We start from the raw sequence: 24453 nt of genomic DNA on the forward strand, positions 1-24453 counted from the left end.
TCAGGAGAAGGGAGAGTACATGCCTGGTGTCTTGCTTCAGACTTTTACCTGTAAAGGTGGGGGAATGATCTGCTATTGAGCTGTCTTTACATTTGACTGATGGCACAAGTCACGCACTAGATTGCCAAAGCTGTGTGACATGTGTACACAGTACAGCGTTGGCCATCTTAGAAACTTCCATTTGGGCAGGATCATTTCTGTTTATCATTCTCTTTCTTTCCCAGGTTACTTTCTTTTTCTAGCCCCACCCACGGCAATACTTGATGTCTGGGATTAAGTAAAGCACTAGTCTGAATCGAGCAGTAGTGTGTTCTATGGGGAGTTTGTTGGTGTTGGGTAAAGTGAAGCTAAATCAGTAATCATGTAGGAGTCACTGGAAATAGAGTGCGAGACTTTCATAGCAGCAAAGAAAAACACGTGTTAGCTTTATTAACTCTCCGCATGGACTGAGGGACTCGGCCGCGTCGCAGGGCTATGACATCGACACACAATCGACGACTCTTAAAGGGACCCTGCTCCGATAACCCAACCAAGTTCCGTACATAACGTGGAGCGATAACATTGCCTATACGTAGTGAATTGTGTTACTGTCCCTATGTGCTCTCTGCCACAATCATATCAATCCTATTCAAGCCAATGATTTTTCTACCAAAAACTAACTTACTTTCTATTGCAGCAGCATTGTTGTAGGTGTAACATTTGCATACTGAATTATCATTGGCCCGCAGGCACCGAAGCAATACCTATTGTATTCACGTGATCACATGTTGCATTGTCATTGGCCTGCCGGCATCTGTAAGGACTGCTATTGTTTAGAAGACCCAGGAGTTCGAACTCCATTTTGTCCACTCGGTGCTGTATTGATTGAGACAGCTTACAGACTTGATGCTTCATTAAAAGAGTTTAAATTGTAATAATCCGTTGTCCTGCAATTTATTATTTTTGTACAAAGTGTGCAAAGCAAGACAGTAGGGATCCACTAGCTAATTCTGATCAAATAGTAGCTAGATTATTTTCGATAATTCATTCGGTATATCGCTAATGGCCATAACTGTTTCAAAAGACTGCCCTTAACCCACAAAGTGTGCGGGAATTTCTGAGTGTTCCTGAAGAATCCACGGCCTAGAAAGTCAGTCGCGCCACTTCTGGGGCGGTAAAGTCGGGCGGGCACTAAAGTTAGCGCCCGCCGGAAAGTGTAGGCCACTTCGCCGAAATTCAGTAGATTTGGCCAAGGAGTTTGGGCGAGCGCTGAAACTGGCGTTGCACTCCTATCTTTAGGCGCTAAGCCGGCGGTGCGGACTGATAACGCCGAGGCCGGGAGCAGCGCAGGTGCGGTCATGTTTTGATTGACAGCAGACACCCTGACGCCGGCCAGCTCTTAAAGGGGGAAGGGTCGACTTTGTCTGCTGCCACGCCCTGGATAGTGGAGCCCTGCAGCTAGGCCTGAACACTGCTGGTGGACCCAAATAGCGCCTGAAGCCATGCAGAAGGCCCGTGAACGAGTGCAGCGCTTCTCAGAGCATGCTTTGAGGGTGCTGCTTAAGGCTTTTGAAAAGAGAAGAGAGATCTTGTGCCCGGACAGTGGCAAGAAGGCTCCCAGGAGGCAGTACAGGAGAGCCTGGAGGGAAATCGCCCACAGGGTGTCATCCACCAGCGATGTCCCCAGGAGTGCGGACCAATGTCGCAAGAAGTACAACGACCTCACTCGGATGGTCAGGGTGAGTACCCTTTCCAGTGTCCTCCTCATCCTTGCATGTGCACCTCACATTATGGGCAAAGGGACCTCAAAGGCCTAATGGCCATCCCTCCTCCCGCAGCTATGGCACTGGCATGATCATCAATAGCACTTTCTGCACTTTACACACTGGCCAAGCTATTCGACCATGGGAGGCAGTGCACACAACAACAGGGCACCACACTGGCCATGCTATTCGACCATGGGAGGCAGAGCACACAACAACAGGGCACCACACTGGCCATGTTATTCGACCATGGGAGGCAGTGCACACAACAACAGGGCAACACACTGTACTTAGAGGCCGTCCTTTCTCTTGCAGGCCAAGCTGGCCAAGAATATGAAGAGCCGGAATGTCACCGGGGGAGGCCGTGGCCAGTTCCAGGAGCTCAGTGACCTGGAGGAGCGCGTGGCTCGACTCATGCGTGGCCAGGTGGTTGGCCCCGTTGCTATTGGAGATGCCGACCCTGTGCTGGGCCCCAGTGGTAAGGACATGACCGTTTGGACCTCTCTTGTTCCCCTTGCGCTTCAGATCTACATCCTTTGCCACTGTCCGACCAATGCGCATAATGCCACCACTCATGCCTCCCTCGCTGACGCCCTGTCCTCACTCTAAAGCTACTCTTGTGCCTTCCTGCTTTCAGCTGGTGAGGAGGAGGTCCATGAAGCTGAGAGTGCCAGTCTCTCGGAAGAGGAGGACGACGAGGACAAAGAGGAAGGCGGCACATCGGGGGAACACTCATCCGCACCAGGGGATGGCAATGGAGGGGACACGTCTTGCCTGGAGGAGAGCCAGGGGGAAGTGTTGCAGGGGGGTGCAGCTCCTGGGCCCAGTGGCGTCCAGGCAGGCGGGAAGGGTCGGGCAGCACGGCTGCCTTCTCCCCAGAGGGGGGAAGTGTTGCAGGGGGGTGTAGCTCCTGGGCCCAGTGGCGTCCAGGCACGCGGGAAGGGTCGGGCAGCACGGCTGCCTTCTCCCCAGAGGGGGGAAGTGTTGCAGGGGGGTGTAGCTCCTGGGCCCAGTGGCGTCCAGGCACGCGGGAAGGGTCAGGCAGCTCGGCGGCCTTCTCCCCAGATGGAGAGTCCACCCTCCAGTCCGGAGACGGTCCTCGCCCAGGAGGTGCGCCTCCTTGATGAAATGTCCGCGGCCTCCGAGCGGTGCCACGAGTTCATGGGGGTTGTGGGACAGTTGCCTCAGGCCATTGAGTCCCTGGCTCATAGTGTGGCCGCTTTCGGGGACTCACAGGCCAGGGGTGTCGACCAACTCGCGGCAGCACAGGCCAGGGGTGTCGACCAACTCGCGGCAGCACAGGACGCGAGTCGCGAGTTCATGAGTGGTGCCGTGCAGACACTGGCTGATCTGATGCGGGCACAGAACAGGGCTGTTCGGGCACTCACTTCTGCCACACTCGCTGTGTCACGGAAGCATCGACAGGGCAGCCGCCACCCTGCTGCAGCACAGCGGTCTGGCCTCCACCAGATTGCTGCGCTTGCTGCAGTGCCAGCCCGGCCGAGTGCCAGTGTCTCTGGCGACCAGCGAGCGCCTGGCATCAGCCAGCTTGCCCCCATTGCTGCAGCCGCCACTGCCACTCCACCAGCCAAGGTGCGACGAGCTGCTGCAGAGACTGATGCTGCCCAGCCACAGCTACAGCAGTCAGCTCTCGGACCCTCCAGGGCCGGACCTCGTCTAGGCCGACCCCCAAGGGCATCTGCCGTTACCCATTGTGGCCCTCAGGAGCCTTCCCCCAGCCTTCCAACACCCACAGGGCCCAGGTTGAGGCGGAGCAACAGGTCGGGCAGGGGCCGGAGAAGCCTGCACAAGGACTCGCCCTCTCGGCACACCAAGTAGAGGGTGTCGGCAACTGTTTTTTTTATATGGGGGTGTTTGTGTTCTGGAGGGGGGGGGCTTATTTTGGAAAGGCCGAAGATGAAGGCCAATTGGATTGACAAGTTTTGTTATTCCTCCCCAGGTTGTGGGAGTGAGATATGTTTTTCACTGTTTTTTGGGGGTCTCGTCTGTTTTTCTGTTTCATGTGGGAAGGGCCCTGAGTTTGTTAAATAAAGCTTTTTATTTATTCAGCTTGTCCAGGTGTCATGTTTCAAGTGGTTGTTGCGTTAACCGGCTGAGGGCTTGCGGAGCGGCTGCATTCAGGTGCGTTCATTGCCACAAGCCATTCCCTGACAGGGGGCCTAGAAGTGTCATTCAATAAGCCGCCGGCAGACGGCCCTTGGACCTTGTGGCTCCCTTCTGGGCTGGTACTCCTCCTCCTCCTCCTCATGGTCCTCCTACTCGTCCTCCTGAGGTGGTGGCCCAACATGAGGTGGCAGTGCCTGAGTCCTGCGGTTAGCCAGGTTGTGCAGCATGCAGCAAACGATGACGAACTGGGAGACGCTATCTGGCGAATACTGTAGAGATCCGCCGGATCGATCCAGGCAGCGGAACCGTTGCTTCAGGACGCCAATCGTTTGCTCTATGATGTACCTTGTGGCTTGATGGCTTTCGTTGTATGCCTCCTCCGCAGGGGTCCTGGGCGCGCGGAGCGGGGTCATGAGCCATGTGCACAAAGGGTAGCCCTTGTCCCCAATAAGCCATCCCCTTGGTGGAGGCTGTGCCTCGAACATGTCAGCCACAGTAGTCTGGCGCAGGATAAATGCATCGTGGCTGCTTCCTGGAAAGCGGGCATTGACAGCTAGGATGCGCTGCCTGTGGTCACACACCAGCTGTACATTGAGGGAATGGTAGCCCTTCTGGTTGCGGTAATCCTCGGCATTGTCGATAGGTGCCCGCATAGCCACATGCGTGCAGTCAATGGCGCCCTGCACCATGGGGAAGTCGGCGATCCTGGCAAATCCGACTGCACGCTGCTCCTGCCTCTCTGGGGTCATGGGGAAGGAGATGAATTGGTGTCTCCTTGCGAAAAGGGCATCGGTGACCTGCCGGATGCAGCGATGCACGGCGAACTGGGAGATGTTCGCTATGTCCCAGCAGCGGCTTGGAAGGAGCCGCTTGCATAAAAGTTCAGAGCCACCGTGACCTTCACTTCCACCGACAGAGACGTCCTGCACATCAGCTGTGGACGCAGATCTCTGTGAAGCAGCTGGCAGATCTCTGCAACCACCAATCTTCTGAAGCGCAGCCTCTTAACACAATGCGCGGCAGTCATGGTGAGATAGGACACCTGCTGCCGGTATTCCCTGAGTGGGTAAGGCCTACGTTGCCGACACCTGATGGCCCCTCTGTGTCTAGGCATGGCTGGCCCTCTCACACAGCGTCTGCGAGCCCTTCGCACATAATGCTGGAACTGACGGTTGGAACCCCATGCAGCCCCCATAATAAACTTGCAAACAGTGAAATCACAAAGAGTCAAATTTCCAAGCTCTGGCCAGAAGCCAAAAATACCTCTCCTATGTTGTCCCAAATCAGTAAGGTCTGTTCCTTGGTCTCTGTCCAGAAATCCAAAGCACTAAAGTCATTGCAGCAAAATGGCTGGCCTTTATAGTTCAGTGTAAGTGCCCTTTAATTAGTGCTCCCCGAGGCCCGCAGGGCCTCTGCTACGTTCCACTTCACAGTTCTTAACAGTGCCACGCCCACATTGGGCGGGCGCCACTGAATTTCCAGTTTGGGGCGCACAAAGAGGGTTGCACGACGAAATGACGTCATAAGCTGCGCGCGCAGCTGAGCGGGCTCAAACACTTTGCGCCGGCGCTAAATGTCAACTGAAGTTGGGCTTTGGCGCAGACCGGCCTGCGCCCGGGCGCTAAGTGCCTAGCGCTGGAAATCTACCCCTCTTATGGCGTTAATGGCTGGTGAACGCAACTGAATTTCTAGGCCCACAAATTAAACATCAATTAAAGCTGTTCAAAAATAGTTCATGTAAAGGGAATGAATGAACTCCATTTGAAAATACCAAGCCACAAGGGCCCTTTAAATATTCTCTCCAGCACTGAGCGAGTATACATGGATAGACTGATTCATAATCAAATGTTGGCTGGACTGTTTCTAGGAGTTAAACTGGAAAATACATTGGTTTTCCACACCACAAGGGAAATGAAAGCTCTTTGGACATTTGTAATGGCTCAGCCGATTGATGCGTCACGTGTCTTGCACACCCATGATTGTTCTGACACTCTGGGGAGACCACCTTCACTTTTACTGCTGGTGGGAGCCAAGTTCAAACACCACTGTAGTTACAACTGAACCTCTCTCCAATGATGTACCTAAACGAGATTAGATGCCATGGTATAGGAACAGGGCAGCCACATGGGATTAGGACCACTGCTTGTGTAGAGAATAAACAACATGAGCTGGATAGGAACAGGAGGTGGCCATTGAGCCCCTCAAACATGTTCCTCCATTCATTGAGATCATGGCTGATCTGTGACCTCACTCCATATACCCGCCTTTGCCCCATATCCCTTAATACCTTTGGTTAACAGAAATCTATTAATCTCAGATTTAAAATTAACACTTGACCGAGCATCAACTGCTGTTTGCGGAAGAGAGTTGGGCCAAACGTCCTATTTCTGCGTTGAATGGTTTATGTAATTCACTCTTCTCTGTTCTGGAGGTTTTTGTAATGATCAGTAACCTGTCATTCTGGAATGGTACTCTAGGTGGTGCTGTCTGTATATAAGAGTGGGCAACCCATGATGCACTAGGCTACCCACAAGGCAGCAGTCAAGATGGAGGCCTGTACAGATACTGTACCTAGTCCACATGTGCTCAATAAAGTGTCTAGCAAAAGCTAGCTGTTCTTAATAAAAACGACTAGTTATTAATGAACATAACATGGTACCAGGATTGGTAAGATCTGCTGAATATTGTGCAACGCGACATGGAGAATTTGAAGCCACCAGAGCATTTGAAACTCACAGGAAATGTCGACTACAATTGGCAGACTTTTAAACAACAATTCGAACTCTACATTGCTGCCATCAGGTAAGGTACGAAGCCAGGCACAAGGAAAATAGCGTTGCTGCTCACGGTTGCAGGCCCACAGGCGATAGAGGTATTTAATACATTTGTATTTAATCCAGAGGAGAACAGAGAAAAATTAGACAATGCGCTAAAGAAGTTTAATACACATTGTTCTCCCAAAAAGAATGAAACCTACGAGAGGTACATCTTCCGTTCTCGGACACAGCAGCAAAATGAGACTTTTGATAGCTTTTTGACTGATCTGAAACTGAAAGCACAGACATGTAATTTCTCTGAGCTGAAAGCATCCATGATTCGTGACCAGATTGTGTTTGGTATTCATGATAAAAAAAAGTCAGGGAACGTCTGTTGAGAGAAACCGAACTGACATTGGAAATTGCTGTGAAAATATGCCAAGCTAGCGAGCTAGCTCAAAAGCATGCCAAGACTTTCAGTGAAATCAATGATGATGCGATTGCAGTAAGTGCTGCTGTCGGTGCTGTGTCCTACAAGGGGAAGAAACATGGGCAGAACAGAAGTGAAAAGCAATCGGAGGAAGGAATTTTTAATTGTAAACGCTGTGGTTACAAACACCAGTTAAAACAATGTGCAGCGTTTGGGAAAATGTGCACAAAATGTCATGGAAAGAATCACTTTGCCAAACAATGCTTTTCAAAAGTAAAAACAAAGAAAGGGCAACAAGTCCGAGTTAATGTGATTGAGGACACTGATTTAAGTGAGACATTTTTTGTAGGAATGGTGTCATGTGACAATATAGAAAAGGATACAGAAAATGTGCAGCCCTCAGGAATAAACAATGCTGAACATAACGTCAATGCAGTAAAAGAGGACAAATGGATGCTCCCACTGCAGGTAAATGGAGCATTAGTTACATTGAAACTAAACACTGGGGAAAAGCAAACTTCATCAGTATGAGTGACATTAACAATATGAAAGAAAAGCCCAAAATACAGAAAAAGTCAGTACTACTGAAGGACTATAATGGACAGAAAATAGATAGCTTAGGTGTATGCAGACTTAAAGTGACAGTCAAAGACAAAGTGCATCATCTCATGTTTTCTGTTGTGGCTGAAGGACTTGATTCACTACAAGGTGACAAAGCTTGTGAGGACTTAGAACTGGTCAAGAGAATCTACCGTATAAACTGTGCCATAAGCAGACCAGATGACTCGGTGGATTCTGTAGTGAATAATTTCCAGGATGTGTTTAAAGGATTTGGAGTTCTACCATTCACTTACAAGATCCAGCTAAAGGAGGACGCTCAGCCAGTGGTACATGCTCCACGAAGAGTTCCAGCACCCCTGCATGACCGGCTCAAGAATGAACTGGACAGAATGACCACACTAGGAGTCATCAGGAAAGTCGAAGAGCCAACAGACTGGGTTAACTCCATGGTATGTGTCAAGAAAAAGAACAATGATCTAAGAATATGCATGGATCCAAAGGACTTAAATGCAAACATAAAACGTGAACACTACCAGATTCCCAAGCGAGAAGAAATCACCAGTGAAATGTCAGGTGCCAGATACTTTACAAAGCTCGATGCCTCACAAGGATTTTGGCAACTAAAACTGGATGAAGAGAGCACCAAATACTGTACCTTCAACGCACCATTTGGCAGGTATTGTTTCCTCAGAATGCCTTTCGGGATAATATCTGCATCTGAAATCTGTCATAGAGCGATGGAATACATAATTGAAGGTCTGGAAGGAGTTCGGGTCTATGTTGATGACATCATCATCTGGGGCTCCATACTGAAAGAACACAATGAGAGACTGACTAAAGTACGACAGAGCATATGCCGGAATGGACTGAAGCTCAACAAAGCCAAGTGTCAGTTTGGCGTCCAGGAAGTCACTTTCCTAGGAGATAATCTATCTGGTAAAGGAATAGAGCCAGATATGGAAAAAGTAAACGCCGTACTCAAAATGCACTGACCCACTGACAAAAAAAGGAGTGCTACGCATCATGGGGATGATAAACTTCATTGGAAAGTTCATTCCTAACTTGTCAGCCAAGACAGCCTGTCTGCGAGACCTGCTACGTAAAACAAATGAGTTCGCATGGACAGAAAGACATGAACAAGAGTGGATCAACCTCAGAACAGTGCTGACAACCACACCTGTACTCACCGTCTTTGACCCAACAAAAAGAATCAAAGTGTCAACAGATGCATCAAAAGATGGCCTAGGTGCGGTCTTGCTACAAGCAGAGGGTGAAGATTGGAAGCCTGTTGCCTATGCCTCCAGGCCTGTGACTGGTACTGAGTGTCGATACGCCCAGATTGAAAAGGAATGTCTAGGCTTGGTAGTTGGACTAGAAAAGTTTCATGGCTACATATATGGACTTCCCACCTTCACAGTTGAGACAGACCACAGCCCACTGGTTGCCGTCATGAAAAAGAACCTGAATGAGATGTCTCCAAGGATTCAACGACTCATGATGAAGCTGCAAAGATATGACTTTGAACTGATCTGCACACCAGGCAAATACATAGTGTTAGCAGATGCACTATCCCGAGCACCCACAATGAGTCATGTGAGCTCTACTGAAGAAGACGTGGATGTTCATGTGAGTATGGTCACTGCTGCGCTGCCCGTGTCAGACACAAAATCAAAGCAAATAGCAGAAGGAACAGTAAAAGATACAGTATTACAAACAGTAATAGAGAACATTCATCATGGTTGGCCAAAAGGTTCCTGTCCAAAATATTTTCACATAAGGTCAGAATTGAGTGTCGCAAGTGGACTATTACTAAAACAGAACAGAATAGTCATTCCACAGGCTCGATGGCAAGACGTGCTCAAAAGGATTCATGAGGGACACCTCGGAATTGAAAAATGCAAAAGGAGAGCAAGAGACACTGTTTATTGGCCTGGTATAAATAAGGACATTGAGAACATGATAGGCAAATGTGAGACATGTCAGAAACACCAAAACAAACAAGCAAAGGAACCAATGATAGTAGCTGACATACCAACAGCACCATGGCAAAAGGTTGGTATGGACCTTTTTCATTTAAATGGTAAAGACTATCTAATAGTGATTGACTACTATTCTAACTATCCTGAGATGGCGCTGCTCTCAAGCACCACAGCAAGCAGTGTCATAATGCATTTGAAACCCATCTTCGCCAGACATGGAATTCCCAGGATTGCCGTTAGCGACAATGGTCCGTGCTTCAACTGTAAGGAGTGGCAACAGTTTGCAGCACATTATGACTTTCAACACATCACATCCAGTCCTTTGTACGCTCAGTCGAATGGTAAGGCAGAGAAAGGTGTTCAAGTTCTCGAGCAGCTACTGAAGAAAGCGACAGAAAGCAAGTCTGATCCTTATCTCGCCCTGCTGAGCTACCGAGCCTTGCCTTTAGACTCTGGTTCTTCACCTGCTGAACTCCCAATGGGTCGCAAGTTGCGTACCACGCTACCCTGCTGTGCAAAAGAAAAGCAGAGTAAGGAACTGAGACAGAGACTTCAACTGTTAAAGCTGAAACAGAAATCATACTATGACAAGTCATCCAAAACTCTGAAACCATTGACAAGGGATGATGTTGTCAGGATTGAGGATCCAGATGCATGGAACAGGAAAGCTGCAGTTCTTGAGGAAGTAGGACCAAGGTCATACACTGTTCGAACTGAGGAAGGACATATTCTCAGGAGGAACCGCCGTTCCCTCCTAAAAACACAAGAGACTATCGAAGAGCAAATCGATGACAATGCCGCAACTGAATCTTGTCACTCACCACCAGAACAATCTAACACAAATACACATACAGGCTCTCATGAAAAAACATCAGACTTACCTGTGCTGAGAAGATCCACACGTGAAGTGAAAAAGCCTGATAGACTTAATCTTTGAGTACAAAGAAAACTACATTGAAAATGTAGTGACTGTTGAAGATGTTTATGTTGTTATTGATTGATATTGATTGATACTGATTTTGTTTAACCTCAAAGAAAGGGGGATGTAATGATCAGTAACCTGTCATTCTGGAATGATACACTAGGTGGTGCTGTATGTATATAAGAGTGGGCTACCCACAATGCACTAGGCCACCCACAAGGCAGCAGTCAAGATGGAGGCCTCTACAGATACTGTACCTAGTCTACATGTGCTCAATAAAGTGTCTAGCAAAAGCTAGCTGTTCTTAATACAAACGACTAGTTATTAATGAACATAACAGTTTTGTGGTCCTATTAAATGCCTGGTAGTTGGACCAGAGTTACAACAGGATAGGAACACAAACCGAAATACTGCAGATACTGAGGCATACCAAAGCAACAGCAGAGGAGAGAGGTAAAAAGTAATCAGAGTGTGACGTCACCAGGGAGCAGGTAAGTGATTGGTTGGTGAGTATTTCTTTTCAATACAAGCTTGACTTCTGTGGTGTTAAATTTCTAGGGTCTCTGGTGTAGTGGGGACAGTTGGTAAATAAAGCGCCCTAGAGTATACCTGTAACTGGGGTATTGAATAATTTTTTAGATTAATAAAGGAGTAAGTCATGGCAGGAGAGTTCAGACCCGTGTTCTGCTCCTCTTGCTCCATGTGGGAAATCAGGGACGCTGCCAGTGTCCCTGACGACCATGTGTGCGGGAAATGCATCCAGCTGCAGCTACTTGTAGACCGCATTGCGGCGCTCGAGCTGCGGGTGGATGAATTTTGGAGCATGCGCGATGCTGAGAGTGTCATGGATAGCACATTTAGCGAGTTGTTCACGCCTCAGGGTAGGGCTGCACAGCGGGTGACCATCAGGCGGAGCAACAGAGGCAGGCAGGAAGTGCAGGGAACCCCTGCGGACATCCCCCTTTCAAACAAGTATACCAAGTTGGACACTGTTGAGGGGGATGACTCACCAGGGGAAGGCAGCAGCAGCCAGCTTCCTGGCACCAGGGACGCTTCTGCTGCTCAGAAAGGGAGGAAAAAGAGTGGGAGAGCAATAGTGGTAGGGGATTCTATCGTAAGGGGAACAGATAGGCATTTCTGTGGCCGCAAACGTGACTCCAGGATGGTTTGTTGCCTCCCTGGGGCCAGGGTCTGGGATGTCACTGAGCGGCTACAGGGCATTCTTAAGGGGGAGGGTGAGCAGGCAGAGGTCGTGGTCCACATTGGGACCAACGACATAAGAAGGAAGGGGGAGGAGGTCCTGCATCAAGAATTTAGGGAGTTAGGTAACAGATTAAAGAGCAGGACCTCGAAGGTTGTAATCTCTGGATAGAAACATAGAAACATAGAGATAGGAACAGGAGTAGGCCATTCGGCCCTTCAAGCCTGCTCCGCCATTCAATGAGATCATGGCTGATCTTCGTCTGAGATCCTAGCTGATCTTACCAGTTCAGTACCCCGTCCCCGCCTTTTCTCCGTAACCCTTAATCCCCTTAGCCTTCAGAAATATATCCAATTCTCTGTTGAAAATATTTATTGAATTAGCCTTCGCAGCCCTCTGTGGCAGGGAATTCCACAGGCCCACCACTCTTTGAGTGAAGAAATTCTTCCTCATCTCTGTTTTAAATGATTTGCCCGCTATTTTTAGACTGTGGCCCCTGGTTCTGTGCTCCCCGGCCATTGGAAACATTCTCTCTGAATTCAGCCCGTCCAGGCCTGCCATAATTTTATATGTTTCGATGAGATCCCCTCTCAATCTTCTAAACTCCAGTGAGTACAAGCCCAAACCATTCAATCTCTCCCCATAGGTCATTCCCGCCATTCCAGGTATCAGCCTGGTGAATCGCCGCTGCACTCTTTCCATGGCAAGAACATCCTTCCGCAGATGGGGCGACCAAAACTGTACACAATACTCCAGATGCGGTCTCACCAGCACCTTGTACAGCTGTAGTAAGGTATCCCTATTCCTATACTCGAACCCCCTTGATATGAAGGCCAACATACCATTTGCCTTCTTAATCGCCTGTTGCACCTGCATGCTCTCCTTCAGTGACTGGTGCACAAGAACACCCAGGTCCCTCTGCACTTCCCCATCTCCCAATCTATTGCCATTTAGATAATAATCTACCCTCCTGTTTTTACCCCCAAAGTGGATAACCTCGCATTTATCCACATTATAGTGCATCTGCCACGTATCCGCCCATTCCCCCAACCTGTCCAAATCGCACTGTAGCCTCCTGACATCCTCATCAGAGCCCACCCCTCCTCCTAGTTTAGTGTCGTCAGCGAATTTGGAAATATTGCATCCAATTCCCTGATCCAGATCATTTATATATATTGTGAACAGCTGGGGTCCCAGGACAGATCCTTGCGGCACCCCGCTGGTCACTGCCTGCCACTCCGAAAACGAGCCGTTTATTCCAACTCTCTGTTTTCTATCCGCCAGCCAGTTCTCTATCCACGTTAATACTTTGCCCCCAATCCCATGAGCCTTAATTTTGCATGATAATCTTTTGTGTGGAACCTTATCGAAGGCTTTCTGGAAGTCAAGGTACACCACATCCACTGGCTCTCCCCCATCTATTTTACCAGTTACTTCCTCAAAAAATTCCAGCAGATTAGTCAAACACGATTTACCCTTTGTAAATCCATGTTGACTCTGTCCGATCCTTTCCCCATTTGTCAAGTGCTCCGCTATTTTATCCTTAATAATGGACTCTAGCATTCTGCCCACAACCGATGTAAGGCTTACTGGTCTATAATTCCCTGCTTTCTCTCTACCCCCCTTTTTAAATATTGGGGTAACATTAGCTACCCTCCAATCCACGGGTACTGTTCCCGAGTCAATGGAGTTCCGGAAGATGATCCTTAGAGCATCTGCTATCTCCAGGGCCACCTCCTTAAGTACCCTAGGATGTAGTTTATCAGGCCCCGGGGATTTGTCGGCCTTCAGTCCCCTCAACTTACCCAACACCATATCCCTAGAGATACTAATTTCTGTCAGCTCCTCCCTCTCATAAGTCCCTATGTTTGCCGATATTCCTGGGAGGTTATTTGTGTCCTCCTTTGTGAATACAGAACCAAAGTATGAGTTTAATTGGTTTTACCATTTCCTTATTCTCCATTATATATTCTCCCGAATTGGACTGCAAGGGACCGACTTGGGATTTTACCAGTCTTTTCCTCCTGATATACCGATAAAAGCTTTTGCAGTCTGTCTTTATGTTTGCTGCAAGTTTACTTTCGTATTCTATTTTCCCCTTCCTGATTAATCCCTTTGTCCTCTTTTGCTGTATCCTGTACTGCCCCCAATCTTCCGGTCTGGTGCTTTTTTTTGCCAGTTGATATGCCCTTTTTTTTGATTTTATGCTGTCCCTAATTTCCCTCGTTATCCACGGTTGAGTCACCTTTTTAGGTTTATTTTTATGCCAAACCGGTATAAACATGTTCTGGAATTCTTCCATTCTATCTTTGAATGCTTGCCATTGTCTATCCACTGTCAATCCCCCCAGAAACACCACCCAATCAATCTTACCCAATTCCCGTCTCAAACCCTCGTAATTCCCTTTATTTAAGTTCTGGACCTTAGTCTCTGATTCAATTTCCTCACTCTCCATCTCGACTGAGAGCTCGATCATATTATGATCGCTCTGACCCAAGGGGCCTCGTACAAGAAGATTGCTGATAAGTCCCTTCTCATTGCACAATACCCAGTCTAAAATGGCCTGATCTCGAGTCGGCTCCTCGACATATTGGTCCAGATAACCGTCCCGAAAACATTCCAGGAATTCCTCCTCCTCAGAATTTTTACTAATTTGGGTAGTCCAATCAATATGTAAATTAAAGTCACCCATGATGAGAGCTGTGCTCTTATCGCACGCTTCTCTAATTTCCCTTTTTATGCCTTCCCTCACCTCCATATTACTATTTGGAGGCCTATATATCACACCCACTAACGTTTTCCTCCCCTTGCTATTTCTCATTTCTACCCATACAGATTCCGTTTCATCCGAGTTAATATCCTTCCTTTCCATTGCATTAATCCCCTCCTTTACCAGCAATGCTACCCCACCTCCCCTACCTTTTTGCCGATCCTTCCTAAATATTGTATATCCCTGGATGTTAAGTTCCCAGCCTTGCCCACCCTGCAGCCACGTTTCTGTAATCCCAATCAAATCATACTTGTTTACCTCTATTTCCACAACTAATTCATCCACCTTGTTCCTAATGCTTCTAGCATTAAGATACAAAGCCTTCAGGCTTGCTTTTTTCACACTCTCATTATGAATTAGTTTGGCCCTTTGTGTTTCTCTCCTTTGCTTATTGCTTCTCACCTTTCTACCATCTATTTCTGACTTCATATGACTTCCCTCTTTTCCACTACCTAGGTTCCCATCCCCCTGCCAAATTAGTTTAAATCCTCCCGAACCGCCCTAGAAAATATTACCCCGAGGACATCGGCTCCCTCACAGTTCAGGTGTAGACCGTCCCCTTGGTACAGGTCACTCCTCCCCAAGAACTGGTTCCAATGCCTCAAGAATTTAAATCCCTCTCCCTTGCACCACTGCTCAAGCCACGTATTTAGCTTATCTATCTTACTCTCTCTAAACTTATTAGCTCGTGGCACTGGTAGCAATCCAGAGATTACTACCTTTGAGGTCCTACTTTTCAATTTAGCTCCTAACTCCCTAAATTCAGCTTGTAGGACCTCCTCCCTCTTTTTACCTACATCGTTGGTACCTACATGTACCACGACAACTGGCTGATCCCCCTCCCCCTTCAGAATGCTCTGCACCCGCTCCGAGACATCCTTGACCCTTGCACCAGGGAGGCAACATACCATCTTGGAGTCTCGGTCTCGGCCAAAGAAACTCCTATCTATCCCCCTTACAATTGAATCCCCTATCACTATAGCCCTATCCCTCTTTTTCCCGCCCTTCTGTGCAGCAGAGCCAGTCATGGTGCCCTGAACCTGGCTGCTGGTGCCTTCCCCTGATAAGTCATCTCCCCCAACAGTACCCAAAACGGTAAACCTGTTTTGGAGGGAGATGACCGCAGGTGACTCCTGCACTACCTTCCTGCCTTTACCCTGCCTTTTGGTCACCCATTTACTGTCTGAGCTAGCCTTTACCTGCGGTGTGACCAACTCACTGAATGTGCTATCCACAACATCCTCAGCATCGCGTATGCTCCAGAGTGAGTCCATTCGCAGCTCCAGCGCCGCCATGCGGTCCGCTAGGAGCTGCAGCTGGACACACTTCCTGCACACATAGTTGTCAGGGACAGTGTCCCTGAGTTCCCACATGGCACAGGAGGAGCATGACACGGGTCCGAGCTGCCCTTCCATGACTTAACCCTTACAATACCCTTTTATTTACTACGATTTAGCTTAATTATTGAATTCTACTTAGAATAAGTTTGTGAAAGTACTCACCAACCAGTCACCTACCTGTTTTCTGGTGTTGTATTTTCACTGCCGCCTCCTGTCCTGGAACCTTTTCCACCTAGGTTAGGCTCCTGAAATAAAATAAATTGAACCTATCTTTTCAACTTCCCCTAACCCCTAAAAGGTTAGAGGAGGTGGAAGGGTGGGAGACACTACACTGTAGTGCTTCGGGTTTAGCAACAGCTCCACCTATATAAGAGTTACTGGCCTCCTGCTCTCCCGACTGCACCAGCTGTGAAAGAAAAAGCCCGCGAAAGGTGAGCTTTTAAACTCACCAGTTACTGGCCTCCTGCTCTCCCGACTGCACCAGCTCTCTCCTGGAACCTGGATTGGTCGGTGCCTCTGACTGCTCCCTCTCAAGCCTTTAAGCTCTCCCGCCTCGGGCTGCTCCCGCGCAGGTCCGCTGCTTCTCCGGTCTCGGGGCTGTGGGCCTCGGTGCCTCTGACTGCTCCCTCTCAAGCCTTTAAGCTCTCCCGCCTCGGGCTGCTCCCGCGCAGGTCCGCTGCTTCTCCGGTCTCGGGGCTGTGGGCCAGTGCCACGTGCTAGTAAGTATAGGAATGGGAGGATAGAGCAGATAGAGCAGATGAATGCGTGGCTAAAGAGTTGGTGTAGGGGGGAGGGTTTTACTTTCCTGGATCACTGGGCCTGCTTCTGGGAAAGGTGGGACTCGTACAAGTCAGACGGGTTGCACCTGAACCAGAGCGGGACAAATATCCTTGCGGGGAGGTTTGCTAGCACTGTTGGGGGGGATTTAAACTAACTTGGCAGGGGGATGGGATACAGAGGGGAGCTGAAATAGGGGGTGATGTGCTGCCAATTATAGAGAAAAAAACAAGTCAGCTTGGTAGACAGGGCAAATATATGAGGGCAAGGCTGGATGGCATCTATTTTAATGCAAGGAGTCTTGCAAATAAGGTGGATGAACTGAAGGTGTTGATAAACAAATGGGAGTATGATATTGTTGCTATCACGGAGACATGGTTGAGGGAGGGGCAAGACTGGCAGCTCAATATTCCGGGGTACAGAATCTTCAGGCGAGACAGAGGGGGAGGTATAAGAGGAGGGGGTGTCGCAATATTAATTAAGGAGTCAATTACTGCAGTAAGGAGGGATGATATATTAGCAGGTTCCTCTAATGAGGCCATATGGGTGGAGCTTAAAAACAAAAAGGGGGCAAGCACTTTGCTGGGAGTGTACTATAGGCCTCCAAACAGTCAGGGGGAGATAGAGGAACAGATATGTAGGCAAATCTCAGAGAAATGTGCAAATAATAGGGTAATAATAATGGGGGATTTCAACTTCCCCAATATTAACTGGGATAGTCAGAGTGTGAAAGGCTCAGAGGGTGTAGAATTCTTAAAGTGCATCCAGGAGAGCTTTTTGAGCCAGCATGTAGAAAGTCCTACAAGAGAGGGGGCGGTACTGGACCTAATTCTAGGGAATGTGGCCGGCCAAGTGGAAAAAGTGCTAGTAGGTGAGCACTTTGGTGATAGTGACCATAATATGGTAAGATTTAAGGTGGTCATGGAAAAGGACAGGGATGGGCCGGATATAAAGGTTCTAAATTGGGGGAAGGCCGATTTTAATAGGATAAGGCAGGATCTGGCCAAAATGGACTGGGATCAGCTACTTGTAGGAAAATCCGCATCGGAGCAATGGGAGGCTTTCAGAAGGGAGATTGAGATCATACAATGGCAACATGTTCCCGTAAAGGTCAAGAGTGGTTCCAAAAACCACAGGGAACCTTGGATGTCAGGGGATATACGAGAATGGATTAGGAAAAAAAGGAGGGCTTTTGGTAGATACAAAAGTCTAAAGACGGAGGAAGCCCTAGAGGAGTGCAAAAAGTGCAGGGGGATACTTAAAAAAGAAATTAGGAGATCAAGGAGGGGCCATGAAATAACACTGGCGAGCAAAATAAAGGAAAATCCTAAGATGTTTTATAAGTATATTAAGGGTAAGAGGATAACTAGGGAAAAAATAGGGCCCATTGGGGACAAAAGTGGCAATCTGTGTGTGGAGCCGGAAGATGTAGGAGGGGTTCTAAATGAATTTTCTGCATCTGTTTTCACGATGGAGAAGGACGATGTAGACATAGAAATAGGGCGGGGGGACTGTGATATGCTCGAACATATTAACATCGAGAGGGAGGAGGTATTGGCGGTTTTAGCTGGCCTAAAAATGGATAAATCCCCAGGCCCGAATGAAATGTATCCCAGGCTGCTGGGTGAGGCAAAGGAAGAGATTGCGGGGGCTCTAACACATATATTCAGGACCTCTCTGGCCACAGGGGATGTGCCAGAGGACTGGAGAACCGCTAATGTAGTACCATTATTCAAGAAGGGTAGTAGGGAAAAACCGGGGAACTACAGGCCAGTGAGCCTAACATCAGTGGTAGGGAAATTCTTGGAAAAAATTCTGAGGGACAAAATTTGTCTCCACTTGGAGAGGCAAGGATTAATCAGGGATAGTCAACATGGCTTTGTCAAGGGAAGATCATGTCTGACTAATTTGATTGAATTTTTTGAGGGGGTGACTAGGTGTGTGGATGAGGGTAACGCAGTGGATGTGGTATAGATGGATTTCAGTAAGGCCTTCGATAAAGTCCCGCACAGGAGACTGGTCAAGAAGGTAAGAGCCCATGGAATCCAGGGTGCCTTGGCACATTGGATACAAAACTGGCTTAGTGGCAGAAGGCAGAGGGTGATGGTCGAAGGTTGTTTTTGTGACTGGAAGCCTGTGGCCAGTGGGGTACCACAGGGATCGGTGCTGGGTCCCTTGCTGTTTGTGGTCTACATTAATGACTTGGATATGAATGTAAAGGGTATGATCGGTAAGTTCGCGGATGATACAAAAATTGGTAGGGTGGTAAATAGCGAGGAGGGTAGCCTCAGTCTGCAGGACGATATAGATGGGTTGGTCAGATGGGCGGAACAGTGGCAAATGGAATTTAACCCGGAAAAGTGCGAGGTGATGCACTTTGGGGGGACTAACGAGGCAAGGGAATACACAATGAATGGAAAGACCCTAGGCAAGACGGAGGGTCAGAGGGATCTGGGTGTGCAAGTGCACAGATCCCTGAAGGCGGCGGAACAGGTGGATAAGGTGGTAAAAAAGGCATATGGGATACTTGCCTTCATTAGCCGAGGCATTGAATATAAGAGCAAGGAGGTTATGATGGAGCTGTATAAAACACTGGTTAGGCCACAGCTGGAATAGTGTGTGCAGTTCTGGTCGCCACACTACAGGAAGGATGTGATCGCGTTAGAGAGGGTGCAGAGGAGGTTCACCAGGATGTTACCAGGGCTGGAGCGCTTCAGCTATGAAGAGAGACTGGGCAGATTGGGTTTGTTTTCCTTGGAGCAGAGGAGGCTGAGGGGGGACATGATTGAGGTGTACAAAATGATGAGGGGCATAGATAGGATGGATGCTGAGGAGCTTTTTCCCTTAGTAGAGGGGTCAATAACTAGGGGGCATAGATTCAAGGTAAAGGGCGGGAGGTTTAGAGGGGATTTGAGAAAGAACTTTTTCACCCAGAGGGTGGTTGGAGTCTGGAACTCACTGCCTGAAAGGGTTGTGGAGGCAGAAACCCTCACAACATTTAAGAAGCATTTGGATGAGCACTTGAAATGCCATAGCATACAAGGCTACGGAACAAATGCTGGAATATGGGATTAGATTAGACAGGGCTTGATGGCCGGCGCGGACACGATGGGCCGAGGGCCTCTATCCGTGCTGTATTACTCTATGACTCTATGATACTGGAAATCTCAAAGAAAAACAGAAAACGCTGGAGACACTCAGCAGGTCAGGCAGCATCGGTCGAGAAAACACGAGACACTTGACCTTTCTGGTATAAAACCATTCCTCAAAACAGACCCGGGGTTTGCAGGAGATGAGGAAACAGTGCAAACTAACCACAGGACTTTACAGCTCTTAAATTTCATGGGGATAAAAGTCCACATCGCACTTTACAGTGACGGAGCAACAGATTCTGTCTGAAGCTCCCCACTGATCCACTTTCCATTTCCCCAACTCGTTGTGGGCTGCTTTGCAGATCCACTGCAGACTGACTGGTGTAGGTCAGTCTCTTTCAATCTATTGTGGTCAACATTGTGAACCTTGGTATCACGGACTCATTCTGGAGCCACCGAGATGCCCATCAATTCTCCGAGAGACGGGTTAACTTAGAGCCGGCTGTGCTCGACACCATCTGTAGGGTGGAATTTCATCGAGCTCTTTGAGATATGTTGTGAAACTCTGATTCTGAGAACAGAGACGCTTTCAAATTCAGTTTGAGGAAAGTCAAAGAAACCAACAGCAATGACATCACAGAATAATCATCCAAACCTCTGTATTCCAAAGCTCTGATTGGCTCTGGGTATCACACACCGCCCCCTCTCCTTTGTTAATTGGTGCCTGGATTGATGGAAGATCCTGACTGGCTCACAGGGATTGTCAATCATCATTGATCATGCCAGACCCTGTTGAAATGCAGGAGCTTGTGAGGGTAGAGGTTAGGTTGTTACTACAGTGGAGTTTGAGCTCAGTGCTTTGCAACAGGAAGAGTTAAGATGGCCTCCCAAGTGCGTCAGAACTATCACAAGGACTGTGAGGATGCTGTCAACAAGCAGATCAACATGGAGCTCTATTCCTCCTATGTTTATCTCTCCATGGTGAGTTTTGTATTTTTGGGGTCCTATTTCAAAATTAAGGCTGTTATTTTATTCTAAGCAGGTAGAATTTCTCTAGGTCAATGAATGGGCTTTAGAGGGTCTCTCTATAGCCCTCCCCAGTCTTAATCCAGTGAATGCTCTTAAGACAGTGATCTTGCAGAAGGACTCTTTCCTGCTCTGTAATAGCTCTGTCCTATTCTGATGTGTTTATATTTGAAACTAACTCCAGGGTTTCATCAAGTTTGTAATGGAGGGTTCATCTTGAAGATTCACTAAAACTAGTCAACTTCCAACTTGGATGGCAACAATTAGATTGAATTGGGTGACTAGTTAGTGAAACATTGGCTGGTTCTGGCCAGTTTTTATCCCCCTCTAATTGAGTGAATCCTGTTAGTCTTTCTCACCTGAGGATGGTGTTAAACTATTTAATTTTAAAGATTTGGCTCTTTTCCTTCTCTGCTTTTAGACTTTCATCTGGGAACAAAAGAAGATACCACAGATATTTTGACCAAGTGTAGTTGAGAGCTTTATTCCAAAAAGCATTAAAGCTCGCTAATATTTTCTAGTAACATAACCTCCTATTCTGTTGAGCTACTTCAATGAGGAGCTTCCAACATATTCAAAAAGGATTTGGAAAGTATTGGTGTTGCTACCATTTGAGTTGGCCATGGATCAGATCTAGATTTCAATTGTCTCTTTTCCATTTTTCTCTCTACCTGCAGTCGTATTACTTTGACCGGGATGATGTTGCCCTGCGTCACTTTGCCGAGTTCTTCAAGGAGCAGTCACATGAGGAACGTGAGCATGCTGAGAAACTGCTGAAATTCCAGAATATGCGTGGGGGGCGTGTTGTCCTGGAGGATGTCAAGGTTAGATTCAGCAAACTTTGAAGAATTGCCATGGTTTTGTGAAAAGTAGGCTAGTTACCTCATACTAGATTATCTGAGTCATGGAAGTTGTTCCAAGAGGAGGCTCAATGATTGTTGTATGCATGGATTTTCAGAAGGCAGGAGATTGCTGGCAGAAATTGGAAGTGCATTAGAAGCAACCTTGTGACCCCAATAAAACTGGGTGGAGTAGGAGGCAGTTGGTATAAAATAGACCACTGGATGGTGACTAGTGCATATGATCTAAATGTGCAAATAGTGATCTGCTGAGCTAGGGTCTATAGTGAGCTCCAGGGCAAAATTGGAGACTGGCTAGGGGGTTGACTGGAAGGAAGTGGTTGATGTTCACATCAGATGTAAGAGTGTAGGGATTTGGGGTGTGTCCCAGTACAGATGTCATTTAGAAGCTAGCTTGCAGAGACAAAAGGCTGATTGAAAGGTGGGCTTCATGTTCTGGCATAGAATAGAAAGCAAGGAAGTGTTACTGCAATTACTGCTAGATAGACCTCATTTGGAATATTGTGCTCCATTTTAGGTGATCTCACTTTAGAGCCTATAGTGCTGTGATTTCAAGTCAAATAACTCATTCCAAAGAGAATTCTTGATGAACTGTCTGGTTAAAATCCTGGCTTAGAATATCAAGAATGACATTGAGTTGTGATCTGACTAACTCCTGAAATGTTCAAGTCTGTTAACTAATTTCTTCCAATGTTACTCTATACCCCACCCCTACAAACTCTCAGAAATCAGAGCAGGATGAGTGGAGCAATGGCCTAGTGGTGATGCAGAGAGCTCTGCAGCTGGAGAAGGATGTCAACCAGAGTCTGTTGGATCTACACCAACTCTCCACTGGGAACACTGACCCTCATGTAAGTTCCTAATGTCTCATTTAAAGAAAGATTTGCATATCTACAGTGCCTTCCTTGTCGTCGGTGTCCAAAAACACTACAGCCAATTCAGTACTTCTTGAAGTGTCATTATTGTAATGTTTGCAACATGGCAGTCAATCTGCACACCAAGATCCTGCTGCAGAAATGAGAGAAATCACCAGATAGTCTGTTTTATTAAGTTGGTTAGTGATCAATATTGGCCAGGACACTGACATTCCAGTTTGTTTTCTTTGAAATAGTACCATGTGGGCAGACAAGACCTTGTGTACTGTTTTATCCAAAAGACAATACCTCTGACATTGCAGCTCTCCCTCAGTACTGCAGTGAAGTGTTGGTTTTCACTCAATTCTCTGAAATGGGACAACCCAGGGCCTTCTGAGTGGCAGTGGTACCAGTAAGCCATGGCTGACACTTGCCATGTTTTGGGTGAGTTGAAGGCTATCTGGGGAGCTTAATCTGATCACTGATCTTTAGCAATATCTCCATGCCCAATAGGTTTCTGATGATCTTTCACAAAAGACTTCAACATCAGGATCTCCCTGAGATGAGGCCAGTGCATAAAGCAGATTGAAATTGGGACAGCAAAGGATAAGTTTTAACTGAAGGGGGTTCTGCTTTCCAATTTTAAATTGGTAAATGCATTACTCCTGGAGTAAATCTAATCTGACGTCCAATCCACCTATTTCTCTGCAGCACTTGTACCAGTTACCCCATCCAGTAGAAGATAAAGGACCATCTCCATGGGCGGTGAAGCTCAGAAGGCCTTTGATGATGTCTCCTCTGAGCTAATTGTGCTTTGTTTTTCACTTTCAGTTGTGTGACTTCCTGGAGACCCACTACTTGGATGAGCAAGTGAAGATGATCAAGAAGCTTGGAGATCACATCACCAACTTGAAGAGACTGGGAGCCCCTGAGAATGGCATGGGAGAGTACCTGTTTGACAAGCACAGCCTGAGTTGAATGGGATTCTTGAACCATTAGTTCTATACAGGTTGGAAATGAAGTGTGACCAACTTCTGGTGGTGAATACTTTGGTTGTCATTATTTCCCAGTTTTCTCATCTAACTGTCACAGTACATGGAAATAAAGGTTATTCATCATTGAACTGGTTTGTCTTTGTTTAATTAAATAGCTGATCTGGTTACGATCCCACTGCACAATACACAGCTGTGTAATATGATCCAAGTTAAAAATACAGAAGTCACTCCCAGGATGGCTGTGCCCACATCTTCCAATCATCACTGGAGAGGATTCTAATGGTTTTCTGAGCTCTCGGTAACAGTTCCTGCTGAAAAGGGTTTTTTATAACATCTGCCAGCAAACAGTCATTAAGCTGTGGTGGTTTAAAACAAAGAAATGGGCAAGGGTGAAGGGGGTTGAATTAGTGCTGACAGTAGTGACTCTTCAGTCAGGAGAAGGGAGAGTACATGCCTGGTGTCTTGCTTCAGACTTTTACCTGTAAAGGTGGGGGAATGATCTGCTATTGAGCTGTCTTTACATTTGACTGATGGCACAAGTCACGCACTAGATTGCCAAAGCTGTGTGACATGTGTACACAGTACAGCGTTGGCCATCTTAGAAACTTCCATTTGGGCAGGATCATTTCTGTTTATCATTCTCTTTCTTTCCCAGGTTACTTTCTTTTTCTAGCCCCACCGACGGCAATACTTGATGTCTGGGATTAAGTAAAGCACTAGTCTGAATCGAGCAGTAGTGTGTCCTACGGGGAGTTTGTTGGTGTTGGGTAAAGTGAAGCTAAATCAGTAATCATGTAGGAGTCACTGGAAATAGAGTGCGAGACTTTCATAGCAGCAAAGAAAAACACGTGTTAGCTTTATTAACTCTCCGCATGGACTGAGGGACTCGGCCTCGTCGCAGGGCTATGACATCGACACACAATCGACGACTCTTAAAGGGACCCTGCTCCGATAACCCAACCAAGTTCCGGACATAACGTGGAGCGATAACATTGCCTATACATAGTGAATTGTGTTACTG

General features: G+C 47.4%; 1 protein-coding gene across 1 annotated transcript; it reads left to right on the plus strand.

The window, feature by feature from the left end:
- The first annotated feature begins 20536 nt into the window (after positions 1-20536).
- Positions 20537-23560, plus strand: LOC147110863 (ferritin heavy chain, oocyte isoform-like). The gene is made up of 4 exons (XM_086002281.1): positions 20537-20678; positions 21401-21547; positions 22309-22434; positions 23269-23560. Exons 1-4 carry the CDS (start codon positions 20577-20579, stop codon positions 23413-23415), a joined length of 522 nt encoding a protein of 173 aa, XP_085858407.1. The 5' UTR covers positions 20537-20576; the 3' UTR covers positions 23416-23560.
- Positions 23561-24453: the final 893 nt, after the last annotated feature.

The sequence above is a fragment of the Somniosus microcephalus genome, chromosome 11, assembly GCF_052327205.1.
Source record: "Somniosus microcephalus isolate GS21.2 chromosome 11, FLI_Smic_1.0, whole genome shotgun sequence".
Classification (NCBI taxonomy): domain Eukaryota; kingdom Metazoa; phylum Chordata; class Chondrichthyes; order Squaliformes; family Somniosidae; genus Somniosus; species Somniosus microcephalus.